The following is a 20,114-nucleotide window of genomic DNA, read 5'->3' as shown; positions in this document are numbered from 1 at the left end:
GTTAGTTTAGTCTAGCAAAACCAGTGTAATAAAAGAAACTCTAGGGGTGCATAATATTACAAGAAATTCAATGGTGGTTCTTGAAATTAAGGAAGAAATATTTCCCTGTATAAATAACCAATGACTACACTGATGAAGGTAGGTTACATTTTACTGTTTTCTTACAAATTCCTATGGTTAAAAAAAGTGTGCATAACTTAATTTTTTTAAGTTATGAGGAAAAATTATCTGTATAACTCAAGATTGAAATGTCCAGAGACAGCTCTAGAAAGACAGTAGGACAATTTTGCTGTAATTTTGGAAAACCAATACTAATTTTATAAGGCAGAAAGTAGTTGAATTAAAAACAATCATATAGACTACATCTTCATCTAAAGGACTAATTTTTATTCTCCTTTCTTATTACATACATATATGATTTTGTATTCATTTATTCTACCTTTGTTCTAAGGAAAATAAGTCATTAATAAAAAATATTATGAAACCTTCAACATTTTGCTAATGCATTGTGAATTACATGCTTATAGTCTGCAGAGGTAGGGGAAATATTATAGAAATGACCATACATGATAGGTAGATCTAATTTACGGGATGTCTTAAGAAAGGAATTTCTTAGCTTTCTTAGTTAGACCTCATTTAGCTTCTTTTCTGCCCCATCTGCATATGCACTTTTTTATAAGTTTGTAAAAGCAAAAGAGAGAGAGAGAGGATGGGCAACATTGTATGAATGTATCAATCACAGAAATAAAGGAGGAAAGAGGAGTCAGGCTTCTATAGGTGTCTCTTTTTTCCATTATCACATATTTTTTAAATCAAAGAGAAAAAAAATATCAATATGATTTATTTTTCCCCAGGGACAGTTATTTGAAACTACAGAATTAATAAATCAGACTTCTAACACTGAATTCATTCTGCTTGGATTTGGAAACCATCAGATATTTCATGTTCCTCTCTACCTGCTCTTCTTCTTCATCTACATGGGGACCATGGCTGGGAACCTACTCATTATTCTGCTGGTTGCCCTTGACCAACACCTCCACACTCCCATGTATGTATTCCTTGGGAATCTTTCATGCTTGGAGACCTGCTGCAGCTCAAACATCTTACCACAAATGTTATCCAGCTTTCTTACTGGAAGCAAGGTGATTTCATTGAGGGCCTGCTTTGTACAGCATTATTTGTTTGGATCTTTGGGAGCTGTGGAATGTTACCTGTTATCTGCAATGTCTTATGATCGGTATTTAGCTATATGCAGACCACTCCATTATGTCGCCATGATGAATGGCAGAATGTGTTTCAGACTGATTGCCAGCTCTTGGATTACTGGTTTTCTAGCAAGTGCAGTAACCCAAATTATCATGTCCCAATCAGTGTTTTGTAATAATAAAATAGATCATTTCTTCTGTGACACGTTCCCAATCATAGAATCATTTTGTGGTGACACCCATGCCTTCAAACTCTACCTTTATGTTTTATGTTCTATATTTACTTTTCCACCATCTATATTAACCCTAACCTCTTACATTTTCATCATTGTAGCCATAATGAGAATGCCTTCTACTGTAGGGAAACAAAAGGCATTTTCTACCTGTTCTTCTCACCTCTTGGTAGTCACTATTTTTTATGGCACACTGATCAATATCTATGTGGTACCAAACACCAATAAACTGAATGAACTTCGTAAAGTCCTCTCTCTCTTTTATACTATCTTCACTCCCATGTTCAATCCTATTATATATACTCTGAGAAATAAAGAGGTGAAGGATGCATTGAGAAGACTGTGCCATTTTTTGTTCAGATTTAGAGAAATATAAAAAATGGAATCAGACAATTTTTTTTCTTGTTTTATCACAGGAAATTCAATTATTTAAATGCAATACTTTTAAAATGTTTGTTCTGTTTGTTCAGATAGGCATGTATTTATTAAATTGCTGTTCATTTAAAATAATCCCTGTTAACTTGTGGTTTTATCAGAAAAAAAATAAATGTTTGATTTTATGCACATTGAAGTGTTATGTAGATTATTGTGGGCTAGTTATGAGGAAAAATAATAAGGAATGGACTTAGTATTTTAACATTATGATTATCTTTCAAAACTAGTTGACTAATTTGGTTTTGCCAAACAGCAAAAGGAGTCTGGTAGCACCTTTCCTTATTAAACAATTTTATCATGAAGCATAAGATTTTGTGAACGGCAGCTAACCATCATATACCAAAGCTCCCAAAAGCTTCCTTCTGTTAATAATCTTGATTAGTTGGAAAAAGTGTATCAGATTCCTTTGATTTTGGGCTACTAAGGGCTAAAATATCTTTCCTCCTACAATATCTACAAGGTTTTTTTCTGTGTGTATGTGTGCATGTCAAGTAATTGTTGACTCCTGGTGACCACCTGGACAAGCCCTTGCAAATTTCTTGGCAAGATTTCAGAAGTGGTTTGCCATTGTCTCCTTCCTAGGGCTGAGAAAAAGTGACTGGCCCAAAGTCACCCAGTTGGCTTTGTGCCTAAGGCAGGAATAGAACTCACAGCCTCCTGGTTTCTAACCTTGTGCCTTAACCACTACACCAACTGGGTTCTCATTATGATTTTTTTTCTTTGATGAAATTTGGGTTTATGTACAGAAATAAATCAAGTATTTAGTCTTTGAAAACTGTAAAACACCTTACATTTTTAAATGTCAAATTATTGGGATGTCAATCTTCTTGAAAAGCTAGATTAAAATGACTTCAACATGTACACAGGAAACCCAGAATCATAGAAACAAAGATTATATGAGAATAACCTGGAAGAAGACATCTATGTAGCTACCCAGAATTCTCAGAAGAAAGGTAGAATATAACTTTTAACACAGTAAAATCTGCTCCATCCCAAATCCCTAGAGAAAATAACCAATAACCCATAGCCATGTCCACTACATGGCAGAGCTGTGGCCAGTTTATATCATCCCTTCACAAAAATATTTAAACTCACCTCCTTCCAAACATTAAATCAAATCCTTAGCTATCACAAAATTGCTCATCCCTTTTCTTGAATGTTATAGAAAATTCAAATGCCATGGGGTAGTAGATGCGCAGGCTGAAATCTTGATTTCTCCAAATACATTTGGATTGAATAGGAAAGGTATTATGATTAAGACTGAAACTCTGTTCAAGTTTCCACCACCTCAGAGGCCGTGGTAACGTCTTTATTTATAGATGCCTTAGCAACATGTTTTCATTTATTTTTCTATAATATTAGATCTTTAATGGGATATATCTCCTCCCTTTTATATAATTATCATATCTATTTCAGATACAGCTTTCCTTTCTTTGTGTTTTAATTCATATAAAATAAAAGCAAATGTGAGAATGAACTTGAAATGTATTTGTGGCTTATAAATCCAGCCACGAGTTCTTGCCATGAAAACAAAATGGATCAGTACAACCAGAGATATGTTGGCATACCATCAGAAGATGAGACCCCCAGGTCGAAAGATCGTCAAAATGCTACTGGGGAGGAACAGAGGATGAGTTCAACTACCCCAGATGTGATGACGCAGCTAGCTCAAAGCCGAAAGGATGGCTAGCGGCCGACGGTGCTGGTGGTGAACGGTGAATCCAATGTTCTAAGGATCAACATACCATTGGAACCTGGAATGTAAGATCTATGAGCCAGGGCAAATTGGATGTGGTTATTGGTGAGATGTCAAGATTAAAGATAGACATTTTGGGTGTCAGTGAACTGAAATGGACTGGAATGGGCCACTTCACATCAGATGACCACCAGATCTACTACTGTGGACAAGAGGACCACAGAAGAAATGGAGTAGCCTTCATAATTCATAGTCAAGTGGCTAAAGCAGTGCTTGGATACAATCCAAAAAATGATAAAATGATCTCAATTCAAATTCAGGGCAAGCCATCTAGCATCACAGTGATCCAAATATACGTCCCAACCACAGATGCTGAAGAAGCTGAAGTAGAGCAGTTCTACGAGGATCTGCAGCACCTACTGGACAACACGCCTAAAAGAGAGGTTATTTTCATCACGGGAGACTGGAATGCTAAGGTGGGCAGTCAAATGACACCTGGAATTACAGGTAAGCATGGCCTGGGAGAACAAAACGAAGCAGGACATAGGCTGATAGAATTTTGCCAACACAACTCACTCTGCATAACGAACACTCTCTTCCAACAACCTAAGAGATGGCTTTATACATGGACTTCACCAGATGGACAACACCGAAATCAGATTGACTACATCCTTTGCAGCCAAAGGTGGAGGTCATCTATACAGTTGGTAAAAAGAAGACCTGGAGCTGACTGTAGTTCTGATCATGAACTTCTTCTTGCACAATTTAGGATCAGACAAAAGAGATTAGGGAAGACCCACAGATCAGCTAGATATGAGCTCACTAATATCCCTCAGGAATAGGCAGTGGAAGTAAAGAATCAATTTAAGGGACTGGACTTAGTCGATACGGTCCCGGAAGAACTCTGGACAGAAGTTCACAACATTGTTCAGGAGGTGGCAACAAAATACATCCCAAAGAAAGAGAAAACCAAGAAGGCAAAGTGGCTTTCTGCTGAGACACTAGAAGTAGCCCAAGAAAGAAGGAAAGCAAAAGGCAACAGTGATAGGGGGAGATATGCCCAATTAAATGCAAAATTCCAGAGGTTAGCCAGAAGAGATAAGGAATTATTTTTAAACAAGCAATGCGCGGAAGTGGAAGAAGACAATAGAATAGGAAGGACAAGAGTCCTCTTCCAGAAAATTAGAAACATCGGAGGTAAATTCCAGGCAAAAATGGGTATGATCAAAAACAAAGATGGCAAGGACCTAACAGAAGAAGAAGAGATCAAGAAAAGGTGGCAAGAATATATGGAAGATCTGTATAGGAAGGATAACAATATCAGGGATAGCTTTGATGGTGTGGCCAGTGAGCTAGAGCGTGACATCCTGAAGAGTGAGGTTGAATGGGCAAGAATTGCTAGATGTACAAGCTGGGTTTAGAAAAGGCAGAGGAACTAAGGACCAAATTGCCAATATCCGCTGGATAATGGAAAAAACCAGGGAGTTTCAGAAAAACATCTATTTCTGTTTCATTTACTATTCTAAAGCCTTTGACTGTGTGGATCATAACAAATTGTGGCAAGTTCTTAGGGGTATGGGGATACCAAATCATCTTGACTGCCTCCTGAGGAATCTGTATAACGACCAAGTAGCAATGGTAAGAACAGACCACAGAACAACGGACTGGTTTAAGATGGGGAAAGGAGTACAGCAGAGCTGTATATTCTCACTCTACCTATTCAACTTGTATGCAGAACACATCATGCAATGTGCTGGGCTTGAGGAATCCAAGGCTGGAGTTAAAATTGCTGGAAGAAACATTAACAATCTCAGATATGCAGAGGATACCACTTTGATGGCTGAAAGCGAAGAGGAACTGAAGAGCCTTATGATGAAGGTGAAAGAACAAAGTGCAAAAGCTGGCTTGCAGCTAAACCTCAAAAAAACCAAGATTATGGCAACCAGCTTGACTGATAACTGGCAAATAGAGGGAGAAAACGTAGAGGCAGTGAAAGACTTTGTATTTCTAGGTGCAAAGATTACTGCAGATGCTGACTGCAGTCAGGAAATCAGAAGATGTTTGATCCTTGGGAGAAGAGCAATGACCAATCTCGATAAAATAGTTAAGAGCAGAGACATCACACTGACAACAAAGGTCCGCATCGTTAAAGCAATGGTGTTCCCCGTAGTAACATATGGCTGTGAGAGCTAGACCATAAGGAAGGCTGAGAGAAGGAAGATAGATGCTTTGGAACTGTGGTGTTGGAGGAAAATCCTGAGAGTGCCTTGGACTGCAAGAAGATCAAGCCAGTCCATCCTCCAGGAAATAAAGCCAGACTGCTCATTTGAGGGAATGATATTAAAGGCAGAACTGAAATATTTGGCCATGTAATGAGAAGACAGGACACCCTGGAGAAGATGCTGATGCTGGGGAGAGTGGAGGGCAAAAGGAAGAGGGGCTGACCAAGGGCAAGTTGGATAGATGATATTCTAGAGGTGACAGACTCGTCCCTGTGGGAGCTGAGGTTGTTGACGACCGACAGGAAGCTCTGGCGTGGGCTGGTCCATGAAGTCACCAAGAGTCGGAAGCGACTGAATGAATGAACAAAGTCACATTCACCATCAGTGTTGAGAAATGAAATGGACAGACTTCCAGGGAAGAAATGATGGATTGAAGATGGCTCTGTAAAAAGCCGAGCCGATGACTGCAGTGGATTAAAAGCCAATGAGTAGACTCGCTCTTTGTAATTCCTCTCCAGACAAGTCCTTTCTGCCCACAGGTGGTCTAGAGAGTTGCTTCTGGTGAGGAGACCACAAGACAGTCATCTCTGGCATGTTTAGAATTCTTGGAGACGAGGGACTAGCCGTCTTGCTCAAACTGCAGTCCGCACCCTTGACAGGACCCTGGGTTAGCATACTTTATTTTCTAATCATTTTGGGAAATTGCATGTTAACTGCTTTTTCAGCTATTAGGAACCTTTGGCTCAACAGGTTTTACAGCACCAGGTGAGTTTCCTTCAATCCTTAGGAAAAGAAGATTTAAATACAAATCTAGGGACTTTTTTTTCTGGAATAGACAGTAAAAGAATGATTAAAACTTCGATTTTAGAAAGTTGCAAATGAACTAAGGGTCCAGATGAATTTTAAATAAGATTTTGGAATTAATTATAAAAAATCTTTTCTGTGGGAAAATTCTTTTGTTTTAAATAGTTTTTTTTCAATAATAATAAAATAATAATAATAATAATAATAATAATAATAATAATTTAAAACTTGGACAATAGAGGGAATTAGAAGGAACTAAAGATTACAATTAAAGAGAACACTCAAACTCAACTTACTAATATAGAATGAAAAGTAAAATATGTTAACATTGGACATATTGAAGGATATTTTTGAACAATGGACCCAGAAGTTAATTTTATGAGTGTCTGCCTCAAGATGGAATGTATTTAAAAGATGCTATGGAAGAAGAACAAGTAGCATGTTTGAGACTGATTTGAATGTAGATTTACAAATGACAGGCTACAAGCATGACATGGTAAAAGGTGTTACACTGGACATAGAAAAGAAACCAGCTGATGTCTTAATAATTAAAATGGATATACAAATAACAAACCAAGAGAGTGACCTGGATAATTTTCCTATATTGGATTTATAAACAAAGGTTGTTAAAGCTTTGACAAATTTTGTGAGAAGGGACAAAGAAAAAACAAAAATAAATCAAGTTCTAGGACATTATTTGAAGGGAATGAAGATCATGATTGTTAGATGTAAAGGAAGGGATATAAGGTTAGTTTGTTTGATCAAGGTTAAAAGAGATATGTTGTTATTTCTGGTAACTCTTAATGGACTTTTGCTGACATCATGACTGAAATGATGAGGTTTTATGGATTTGTTTATAGTTAAGAGTTATGGGTAGAAGAGATCATTTGTTATACTTTAAGAGAAGGTGATACATTTCCAAAATTGTTTATACTTGTGATAAATGGGGAAGTCACTTCTTTATATATTTATTTTCTTTTTTCTTTACTATGGTCTTATTTCTTTTCTTTTTTCTTTTTTTTTCTTTTAGTTTGTATCCGTTTTTTATTATCTAAATTGTAATCTTTAATAAAATTACTATAAAAAATGGAAACAAAATGAACACATTTGTTACTTATATTGATATAAAGAATGTAAATATAATTTAACTATGCTGAGATTTACACGTATTTGGATGTTACTTTACAGATTTCTGGATTTTCTCATTAGTCTTTCTTCATTTATTTGTTTGCTTATTATCTTAATTAGTTCCCTAGTGTTGATAGCTTAGTGGTTATCATAGGAGCAGTTTAAGCCTGCATACAGATCAGCATGCACTGCTTGAGAACATTTTGGCTACTAGAGAAGTTTATTTTTCATCTTTAAATACAGCTTTTGAATCCTAGACTGAAAGAAGTGCAGATCAGGTTGTGAATGCGTTGCTGTCACACTAACCTCCCCCCCTGCAAATGTAATGTAGTATATATTACTGATTGAAGGAGCAGAAAGGAAAAAGGGATTAATTTAAGTTATGTTTTCATAGAAGGGGTCTGCACTCTGCTCATTAGAATGTAAGGATTAAAACATGTTTAAATGTCCATACTGTAGTTGGAGAAACATTTCTAATCTCAGAAATATTTTGAACAGTTTTACCGATTCAATTCAATTTATTAAACATGTATAGAAAGATTTATACAATTAAACCAGGGGATGGATAGGGGTAGCCTTATATTCTAAATTGTGTATGGTGACTTAATGTTGTCCTCTAAAATTTAGAAGAATTTCAGGGTCAAATGAACATACCAGGAAATGCAAGGAGAGAAGCTCTGCCTTTCAAACAGCCTGGTTCTATTGTAAATCTACCAACTGTTTTAAAGCTCAGACATATAATAAGTTATCAGTCACCTTGTAAATCTATCTACATTCAGTTGTTCTATTTCTCTCAGAAAGCAAACAATTATTCTTCATTCTGGCTAGCCATCATCCCATAATGAATCTGTTGGTAGTGTAATACTGAGATTTTGTCTGAGCTGGATCTCAGCTATTTATTTTTAATCCCTGCAGTCTGTTGTGTAGGAATTGAGGATATAAAACAAACAACTTCATGCTATAAGAAAACATAATAGATAACCTAAAAATGGTCTCAGCAAGGGGCAGGATCTAGTTAATCAATTTCAGGCTTGGAAGCTTTCTTTATGGGAATGCACAAGGGAACTCCAGGGCTGTAGCCTAGAACAGGAAGTCAGAAAACACCCAGAAGAAGGTAATGACAAATTATTGCTGGACTGTTGCCAATAAAACTGTATGGAGATAGATAGATAGATAGATAGATAGATAGATAGATAGATAGATAGATAGATAGATAGATAGATAGTATTTACATTTTTTACAGCTTTAAATAAGTAATTTGGTTAGTATGACTGAGCAAAGCAGATGATGATGATGACGACAAAGAAATGCTTCTAACTGGAATGAAGTCTTAATTTAAAACAATTTGAAATTGCAATGTAGTATCAATAATTAGAAAGCTGAAATATTGCATTTTTGAATGTCAGATAGTTTCTCATATATTTGTATTGTATTTGGTAAATTATTAAACTAGATGTCATTTATATTTCGTCATATATAATAACAAAAATATGTGAATCTGGGAATCTGGGAATGCATAGGATTAAAATCAGTAGCATCAATCCAAACAGGTATCTATCCAGAGGTATCTATTCAATCAAAGAATTCTGGATTTTTTTTCCCCAACAAATTTACTTAATCCAATGGTAATGAGCTTCTAGGCCAATAGACACCTGGAAGCTCATCAACAATGGATTGATGTTGGCCATGAAAGCCTACACTGACATAAAATTGTTTTAATTCAAATACAAAAAATAGTTATTCTGTTTCAGTTAAGAGATACATAAGCAACTACCACATCATTAAATCAGTCTTATGTCATGAGTGAGAGTCCTTATAACCATTTTTAAAAGTATGCATATATCAGAAAAAGACATACCTTGAAACTGAAAAATGGTGACATAATTAAAATGAATAAATCTAATATGTAATTGTAGGAGGCAAGATCCTGGGTAGAGCAGATGAATATAATAGAGATTACCACTCATCTACTGACCAGGGACCTTGTTTATTATTATTTTTTAAATAAGTGTTTGTATTCTTGCATACTCTATATTCACAGTTCTATACTTAATACTTCTAGGTCTTTTATCAGTTCTGAATGAGGAAGCCTTATTTTCTACAGGTTCTGCAGCTCCTTGAGAACAACCAATGGATAATAGAGAAGAGGACAATCAAACAATAATAAAAGAATTCATCCTCCTGGGATTTGGGGATATTTATGAGTTTCACATCCTTCTCTTTCTGTTTTTCCTAGTGATCTATCTTGTGACCATATCAGGAAACCTTCTTATTGTTGTCTTAATTGTAGCTGACCAGCATCTTCACACTCCCATGTACTTATTCCTGATAAATTTGTCTTGCTTAGAATCATGCTATATTTCAACTATTTTTCCCAGAATGCTTGACAGCTTCCTAACTGGAAACCAATTGATGCCACTGAATTCCTGTTTCACACAGTTATATTTCTTTGGGGGACTGGCTACAGCAGAATGCTACCTTCTTGCTGCCATGTCTTATGATCGGTATTTAGCAATATGCAAACCACTGCATTATGTTACCATTATGGATATGAAAACCTGTCTGGGGTTAGCAGGTTGCTCTTGGATCATTGGGTTTCTCGTGAACTCCGTACCAACCTATTTAATAAAACAGTTGGTATTTTGTGGACCTAATGTAATTGATCACTTCTTCTGTGATTTCACACCACTACTTCAAGTATCCTGTAGCAATACTGTGAAAATTCAGCTCCTCATATTTATTCTGTCAGCTCTGTTTGGATTGCTTCCTTTTCTGTTAACCCTTATCTCCTATGGCTGCATTGTAAAAATGATTTTAAGGATTCCATCCACTGTAGGAAGAAAGAAAGCATTTTCTACTTGCTCATCACATCTCACTGTGGTTACACTGTTTTATGGCACTATAGTGATAGTATATGTGTTGCCAAAAAACAGAGCACTGAGAGACCTTAACAAGATCTGCTCTGTGTTCTACACTGTTTTGACTCCCTTGGTAAATCCTTTTGTGTACAGTCTGAGGAATAAAGATATAAAGCAAGCTTTGAGGAAAGCTATCAAACATTTTTCTGGTTGATTGTAAGTGACAATCTTTCCTACTTCCTCCTCTTCATACTATTCTTCTTTTAATGATATGACAAACATAAAAGTGATGTATTGTAATGCCAACATCAGGTGATACAATTTATAGCTCGGCGACAGTATCTGCAGCTGAAGACACCAGAATGGATGTTTCACTGGATCCTGTTTGCTTTCCTTAATTACTATAGTTAATTAGGCACTATTGAATCTCGCCTAACTCTTGATGCCTGTATGGACAAATGCTGGCCATCTTGACTCATAGCATTTTCCAGTCATATCTCTGAGCTCACTCATTCATGTTATCCATGACTTGCCTCAACCTTGCCTGGTATATATATATATATATATATATATATATATATATTCTAATAACATCTACTCACATAACATTCCCAGAGAATATAAGTTTGCTTGATGATAATTGTCTTAAGGGTTCAGTCTGATACTTGGTGATCTTATAACTGGTGATGAAGAAATGTAAACATGAGGAAGGTATAGTCTCATTTACTTTAGCCCTGCTGATTCATAGCACCAAGGATTTAGGTTTGCCTATTTTTTTACAAATAACAATAATAAAAAATAATAATTCTAATTGTTACCACTGATCATGGGGTCATTTTGGATTGTCTGTGGGAACTGGAGGCACTGTTTTGCAGTGATTCTATTTCTATTTCAGTAGTCACTTCCTTCAGCAGTATGCATGTGTGTGTGGGGGGGGGATGCAGGAATGGCTTGGCTGTTGGGTGCTTTAGCAGGGGACTCCCCAGGGGTGCAGCTATCTCCTCATTATTCTTTAACGTTTAAATGTAGTTGTTGGAGGAGGTCTTGCACTAGTTTGGGGTGACAAATCTATCATTATGCTAGTGATACAGGTAGTCCTCACTTACTGTCCACTCATTCAAAGTTATGACAGTGCTGAAAAAGAAGACTTATGACCAATCCTCAAAGTTGCAGCCATCACAGTGTCCCCACTGTCAGTGATCATGATTTGGGTTCTTGGCAACCAGCTTACATTTACAATGGTTGCAGCATCATGCAGTCACATGATTGCCATTGGTGACCTTCACAGCTGGCTTCCGACAAGCAAAATCAATGGGGAAGCTGGCAGGAAGCTGAAAGTCATAGTCATGTGATGTTGCAGTTAATGATTGTGGGTGATTTGCTAATGATTGCAGCCAGAACTGCTGTTATAAGTCACATGATTTTCCACTTTATGACTGCATTGCTTAGTGACAGAGTTCCTGGTCAAAATTGCAGTTTGTAAGTGAGGACTACCTGTATTCAAACTTACATTGTCACTCCAGGCCATGTTAGCATGAGTTATCATGGTTGTATTTGAGTCAATGTGGCAGGTTGCCAGATAAATCTTCTTTACACATTTCAGCTACTAATACATTGCAAGTTTCCTATACAACTCTTGTGCTTTCATAATTCATTGTTGTATTTAAAATATATGGATATAGGTTATTTTCAACAGTAAGTTAATAAAGAAGTTTTACAGATATTTCATGAAATGCAAGAGAAATACTGAATGCCAAAATAATTACAGATGAGAAAGGGGAACAAAATAAAGAAAATATGATAAGATCTAGTTTAATTAAGTTTTCTTATCAAATGATCTTTGCAATTAAGTCCAGGTTTCACAATTATAATATAACACTTTGGAAAAAAGATGCAACAGAGTAATCCTGCACCAGAGGCCAAGATGCAAAAGATTTCTACAGCAACCATGTATTTCCCTCTGGTGCTCAAGTAAGTGGGTACAAAGCAGATCCAAACACTACAAAACACCAACAAGCTGAATGTAATAAATTTGGCCTCATTAAAGCTATCAGGCAGATTCCTTGCAAAGGCAGCTACAATAAAACTAGCAATGGCTAAGAAGCCCATGTAGCTAAGGACACAATAAAACATGGCAACCGATCCTTCATTACACTGAACTATGATCTTTGTGCTTTGGGACTTCATGTCCAAATCTGGAAAGGGAGGACTTATTGCTAGCCAGACAATACAGATTCCAAACTGGCCAAGAATACAGAGAAGCACAATTGAGTTAACTACTCTTTTCTTCAGCCAGGTTCTCATGTTGGTTCCTGGTTGTATAGCTTTGAAAGCTAAAACTACTGTGATGGTTTTGGCCAATACACAGGAAATTGCAGCAGAGAAGATAAGGCCAAACATTATTTGTTGGAGAAGACAGGTCACCCTCCTAGGCTTGCCAATAAAGAGCAAGGAACAGAGGAAACAAAGCAGGAGCAAAAAAAGTAGGGCATAGGTGATGTCCCGGTTGTTGGCTTTGACCAGTGGAGTCTCACTATATTTAATAAAAAATATCAGTATCAGAACTGTGGTGAAAGACAAAATGAGAGAAGAGGAAGCTAGCAGAATTCCCAAAGTTTCAGTATAAGAGAGAAAGTCTACAGATTTTGGAATACATTGATCTTGTCCTTGGCTGGAATGCTCATCATCTAGACATTGGTTGCAATATTCTGCATCTGGAAAGACAGAGAGAGAGCAAGAAACAGAGGAGAAGAGAGGAGAAGAAAATTATTTCTCTGTATCTGTCTTACACAGATATACACATGGAGGATTGCAAACTGTATAATTCCAGATTCTTTGTAATTGATTTTCACAAATTGTTGAAATTTAATGTTTCTGCAAATAGTAAATACAATAATATCTCAATTTCAAATCTCAATTCTGCCCTTTGCATTCTACAATCAGAATTCTAACCAAAATTGCAAAGTAGAGTTATTATGTAAATAGACCTTTAAAAATCTTTAAATGTGACTTTAATACTTCAGAACAATCCTTTAAAGAGAGTCAGTAAACTGAAGTGGATAGTTGACATGCTAGGAGCAGGGAAGATACAGGTTTAAGTTCACCCACAGTTATTGAACCAATGTTTTTTGGACTACTCATGATCTCTCAGCTTCTCCTATCTCACAGGATTGCTGCAGTGTAACAAAAAACAAAAAACAAAAAATGGAAGGCTATGTTCCTGGATAAATAGGTAATAGAAATCTAAGAAATAAAACAAATTAAACAAATATACCAACCCACTTTGTAATGAAGCTAGGGTATCCCATTTGATCTCTAAGAATCATCCATTCTTTCTGCTTCAGTCTGAGATGCGTGTGTATCTCCCTAATTGTGAGGATTTTCCATATACTGTTTCCATATATACCTGTTGTGTTAGAAATCATGCCTTCAGGGCATGGAATGCAATCATAGCAGCAAACTGGTTCCCCCTCTCGAAGTTGTTTATTGTATCCAGATTGGCAATTCTCAGTGCAAGAAGAACCAGGTGGTATCTAAAGAGAAAAAGTAAACTGTTACCTTTAACTGAAGATCCTTGTCAATGTCTTTTGATCTCAGACCAGGATTCCAGACAGCCAGAACTCAGAGGTACTTATTTATTTATATAAGGCTGATATACAAATACATCTTTACTTCATTCTATAATCCACTCCCCACATAGTTAATAATTTACACATAGAGTTTCATGAGACTACTAGAATCATTGCATCAAAGACATTTTCAGTTTAAGTTCTAGGAGATTTGTGAGGAAATATGTCTGATTTGTATCGTCTTTTATAGTTACATTAAATATTTCCAAACAAAATTCTATTATACTTTGTAATAAGAAGACAAGAACCAAATCATGTCATCTCCTCTTCTCTGACATCTTTAGGAGATTGGCAGCATGGATACAAGCACTAGCTGAGTTATCCATTTTTTTTTATTATTATTATTATTATTCATTACCCTCAGAATGAGAAGATGTGGAGAGTTCTTTCAGCACTGCCTCCACCAACACTTGGATGAATGTCAATGGAAATAAATGTATTAACTGATTGTTTACCAGTTGCTTTCATGAGCTACTTTTCCAATATAAACCCAAGGAAATTTATATTTTACCCATGTCATTTTTACTTCCCCAGTGAGGTTGCTTAGGCTCAGGGACTGGACAACATAGATAGCAGTAAAAGGAATCCTCTGCCTATCAGGGCCCTTTCAGGAGTAAGAATGAAAAATATATTGCCTAATTATAATATGCATTATAGGAGACTGACAATAATCTCTTTTGTATTTATGTTTTCTAAATTCCTGGTAGATTCCACACTAGTTCTCTGCTACAGCTCCTATTGGAACCCCATGATTGTAGAAGGCATGGAGGGAGGAAAGAGGGAAAAGAAAAATGAAAAAAGAAAAAAAAAGGTGGGCCCACCTGTGGGCCCATCATGCCTGCCTTGAGTATTACTGTGCTTTGCTAGGCATGTCACTGGGTCTGTGGGAACATGTATGGAAGTTCAGATCTTCTCATAGCAGATAGCAGATTCTCCTAAATCATCTCTCACTGTGATCCTCTGTGGCACTTTGGATTTCAAGGGTAAAAAGAGTTTCAGTTTCACCTCTTAGAAACCAAATACATTGTTTTCGTGCAATTGCACAGCTGCTTTAGAGGAAAAGACACAGAGATTTTAAGAATCTCCAACAGGAACTACAGAAGTAACTTCACACATTTTGAAAGATCTTTTTCTCTTGAAATCCAAGGCACTGCACAACCCAAATAATTATACTGTACCAGCTGAAATGCATAACCCTACTTAATGTCCCATCCAGTGACAAGTAAAAACACTTTTAGTTTCACAAGCAAAGGGATAGTATTTTCCAGCATATTTTTGCACCCATGTAAAATAAAGACAGAATTAAAAATTTAGTATTTAAACTAAAGGGAGAACTAAAATGTCTCACCTGATTGAACCAGCTATTCCATATGATTGCATCATCTTTAAGAGTGAATGCCTGGCTTTTCTGACTCTGTCGCTCCACCCTTCCAACTTTTACCTGAGAAAAAGACTCATTTGGGAAGACGATACAATTCACAATGTCATAACCATCTGTAGATTCTTGGTCCTCATTAAAATATATTTCGTCCCCAGCACTATTATTAAATCCAATGGTTTTCAAAACATGATGAAGCTAGATGAATACAGATTGCCTTAGATTTAACTAAACTATTTTGCATGAACTGCAAAATAATGCTCTTGCAATTAATGACCAGATGATATAATGATAACGATAATAATTCCAATAATAATAAATCAAGGACTGAAAATAGAAGGGGAAAGATTATGGCATATACTGGCAGTGCTGGTCCCAGATTATCAGCACACTGGATGCCGTACCAAAAAAAAACTTGGATGGCACTTAGAAAATCTGTGCATTAACAGAATTTCCCTTGGTCAATTGCAAAAGGCCATACTGCTTGGATCTGCACATGTACTACGCTGATACAATATGATGTCCTAGGTTCTTGGGAAGAACTCTGTGCAGATGAAGGCCAACACCAGTTAAAGAACTGGCACCTGTGATTTCACATTGTTGTAAATAATGATAATAATAATAATGATAAAATGCTCAAGTTTCACACACGTTATGGGACCGCTGTGAGCAATGCAGTAGGACACATATGTCAATATCCGACTTTTTGAAGACCTCAGAAGAAAAATTGACCAGAAAAGCAATATGCATTAAAAATGGTAAATCCTTAAGTATATTTTAAAATCCTGATTTTTCTCAAAATGTAATCAATGTAGACTTAAAAAGGGCATCAAAACAATATGTCAGTAGATTTAGCAGATATGGAGTTTCTGGTGAACTTGACAAAGTCCTCACAGAAGCCTCTAGAAAAATAATTTCATTGCTCAAACTTTACAGTTATTGCAGTTGATCCATCAACAACAGACTGATAATTTGAAGGGGTGTGTATCCTATCATAAAAGCTGATCTAGGGTAGAGAATCTAGGAGGGACGCGGTGGCGCTGCGGGTTAAACCGCTGAGCTGTCGATCGGAAGGTCAGCGGTTCGAAACTGCGCAGCGGGATGAGCTCCCGCTGTTAATCCCAGCTCCTGCTCACCTAGCAGTTTGAAAACATGCAAATGTGAGTAGATCAATAGGTACCACTTCAGCGGGAAGGTAACGGCGTTCCGAGTCGTCATGCTGGCCACATGACCCGGAAGTGTCTATGACAACGCCGGCTCCAAGGCTTAGAAACGGAGATGAGCACCGCCCCCTAGAGTCGGACACGACTGGACTTTACGTCAAGGGAAACCTTTACCTTTACTTAAGGTAGAGAAAGTTTAGGAATCACCAGAGTTTTTTGTTTTGTTTTTTATAAAATGGGAACTGGATTTATGAAAGAACTACATTGGGTTATATTACTTAAATTACATATGAAAACAACAATAATTTATATTATTATTATTATTATTATTATTATTATTATTATTATTATTATTGCCCACTAATTAAAAATCACAGATTTGTAACATAATTGATTTAGAAGGAGCCTAGAACATTTTTAAGTGAACATCTAAGCAAATAGCAAATTATGCTGAACCCCTTTAAATGATTAAAAAAAAAAACTTACCTACTCTGCCCATAATCTCAAAAAATGCACTTATTTCATATCTTCTTCCTTGGAACACACAAAAATACTGATATTTGAAGGGTTTTTTGGAGGGGGTAATTGTATCAGGTATCTGGTTTCATAACAACATCTATAAAATTTCAGCACTGGAGAAAATACCTGCCAATGTTGCATATTCAGAAGGCTTGATCCATCATGTTTTTCCAGTTGTCTGTGCTTGGAACGATAGGAATATACTTCATGGAAAGCTTGGGCTACCATATATACAGAATTATAGGTACTGTAGCTTTGGCCTGACATGACCATTTCAAAAACAGCTGCGGGCAAGGACTCCATCTTTTCTTTTCCTCTGCAGCTTATCTGATCTTTGTCAAAGTCCAGATCAGGATTATAGTATCCCTGTCTAAATGCAAAGTTACAAAATTCCTGAATGAAGATATCACCTTTAGGGTGCAGAGAATCCAGCGAGTAAAGAAAATCCTGGAATCCCGGCACATTGTTTGTGTGAATTGTGAAAGACAAAGCACCATGGAAAGGTTTCAGAAACCAGAGCCCCCTGGAATTGACAGCAGTGAAATCCCACTGAGCAGTCATGATCAAAACTTTTCTTATGAAAGGTTCTTTTTTATAACAGTCATTGCAATCCATCCATATTGTGAACAGAAGGAGGTCCCGGGAATCCCCACTTACAACCACCACATTGGCACTGGTTTGAGAGAATGCATTCTCAATTTTATCTAATTCAGTTTTAATTTCTGTTGGAGAGACAGTTTTTGTTGCCAAAGTCTGTGTGAATGACATACAGATATCATGTTTCACAAGCAGTGTGACGAGGAATCTCAAAAACATTTCTCCCCCATTATTATCTGGTGCCATTATGCCTACCCACTTCCATGAGAAATGAAGAAGTAGCTGAATTATTCCTTGAAATTGTAATGATTCACTAGGGATCATCCGATAGAAGGATGGAAACTGGATTTTATCACTCAGCATAGGATCAAAAGAACCATAACTGATCTAGAGGAACAGACATGAGTAATCTAAGGAGTCATAGTGAATTTTCTATCTTATGCCTTCACCAGAAGCAGACTCTCAGCCTGAGAAATCTTCTTCTTCTTCTTCTTTTTTTAATAGCTGAATTTTCTTTGGTATGAATTAAATTGTTTATGAAATCACAGCACTTTATATAATACCATGGATTACTTGCTCTGCATGAATGCCATAGCAGATTGAGAATTTATATTTAAACATATAGATAAGCTACTAAGAAGAATCCACTCCTTACAGGTATAAGCAAAAACACATCAATTATATCACACTCTAGAACCAAACCATGTTTTTCAGAACAACAGCAGCAAAAAAATAGTGTACTAATTTTCTTTCACTAAGTTTTGAGAAAAATGTTCTGAAAAATTGGAGAAAGAAACTATTTCACAGTTGAGTTTTGAGTTTCTCAAGCAATCATTCTTTATTATACAGATTTTCTCCTCCTGATTTTTTTTTTTTTTTAATTTCTGTGAGATGGTTGCAGGAATTTCTCCACACATTTTTGTCCCACAGTTTTTATCAAGGATGAAAAATAAGGCTATAACTATTCTTTCAGAGAGAAAGTGAAATGAAATCAGTATTACTGCTGCTGCAATTTGTGATGTACAACCAAAATAAATAGGTTAGAAAAATTAACCATCCATGGATGGATTTGTGAAAATAGTCATACTGATCAAAATGGTCCAACGTGTTTGCTCTGGAGAAGTTTTAGAAACTATTTGGTTAGAACCCTCCATCTAATCATTCCTCACTGATAATTATTTTCTGTATATGAGTCAATACATTTCTAGTTTTCTTTCTAATTTTACATGAAATAATGTTTGAAAACTGCTATAGGAATGTTCTTTCACTGACTTTTCACACTGTCACCAATGCTATAAGCAAGTTATTGAAAGGTTCTCCCCCCACAAAGCCATGAACAAAATACTGCAATAGAATATAAACTTATGATGAATTTTTCTTCTATAATCATTGCACTATCCATAGGGTGAGATTAAACATAAACTGAATTCAACATATCTCAATTTGTAAAATAAAAGCATTGACTTTTGATCACTGACATAGCTATAGCTATATACATACGTCACATTATGAAATATGTTGTCACAGTAAAAATAAAAATCCATTTAATCGTGCATAGGCGACATTATGGACTTTATTAATGCCAATAAAAACACTGATAAAATCAAACAATTACCCTTGAAAATGTTCATATTTAATGTCCTTGAAATAAATTGTATATATTTTGCACCTATTGCTTACATTTTTGTGAGATTTATATTACTGTAAGCATCAGATAATGTTATCTTCAACCAAAGGCTAGAAGACCAAATAAGCAAAATCAAGATAAGCTGTAAGAAGAAAATACTGCTAATCTCACTATAAATTTATGTAGCATCAATTGTCAGCTGAATATCCACAGAAGGTGGCACAACTGATCTATCAGAACATTCATACCTGTGGTATCTTGTAGATGCCTACAATGTTTGAAATTTGGATGGAATTTTCAGAGCCAAGTCCCCCAACAATGGCCAAGAGTTGCTCTTGTGTGTCACATCTATAATTATAGCTTCCTCTTCTTCGTGTAGTAAGCAGCTGTAATGTATACAAATAAGTCAGAATTCCCATGTAATAGTTGTCAACTATGCGGAAACCCAGAGTGATATTTGATAGAAGTGCAGGATTCTTGTTGATCTCATTAAGAGCAAACACAGCAGCCAAGATATGCTGATAATTCTTTGGTTGTATCCTGAAAGTTGAATTGTATTAAGATCTTAAATATTCTGGAAAGTGATATTTATATTAATAAGAAACTGAGAGCTAACAATA

The 20,114-nt window shown here is 36.2% G+C and overlaps 2 protein-coding genes across 2 annotated transcripts; both read left to right on the top strand.

Annotated features, from left to right (window-relative positions):
- The first annotated feature begins 120 nt into the window (after window positions 1-120).
- On the top strand, window positions 121-1,814 carry LOC134496472 (olfactory receptor 8U9-like). The gene is made up of 2 exons (XM_063302201.1): window positions 121-138; window positions 855-1,814. The coding sequence occupies exons 1-2, from the start codon at window positions 121-123 to the stop codon at window positions 1,812-1,814; spliced, it is 978 nt and encodes a 325-aa protein (XP_063158271.1).
- Window positions 1,815-9,853: 8,039 nt separating this feature from the next.
- LOC134496471 (olfactory receptor 6B1-like) lies at window positions 9,854-10,795 on the top strand. The gene has a single exon (XM_063302200.1). It carries the CDS (start codon window positions 9,854-9,856, stop codon window positions 10,793-10,795), a length of 942 nt encoding a protein of 313 aa, XP_063158270.1.
- Window positions 10,796-20,114: the final 9,319 nt, after the last annotated feature.

The sequence above is a fragment of the Candoia aspera genome, chromosome 4 (assembly GCF_035149785.1).
Source record: "Candoia aspera isolate rCanAsp1 chromosome 4, rCanAsp1.hap2, whole genome shotgun sequence".
Lineage (NCBI taxonomy): Eukaryota > Metazoa > Chordata > Lepidosauria > Squamata > Boidae > Candoia > Candoia aspera.
The sequence above is the reverse complement of the archived record's forward strand: the minus strand, read 5'-3'. Positions and strand labels throughout refer to the sequence as shown.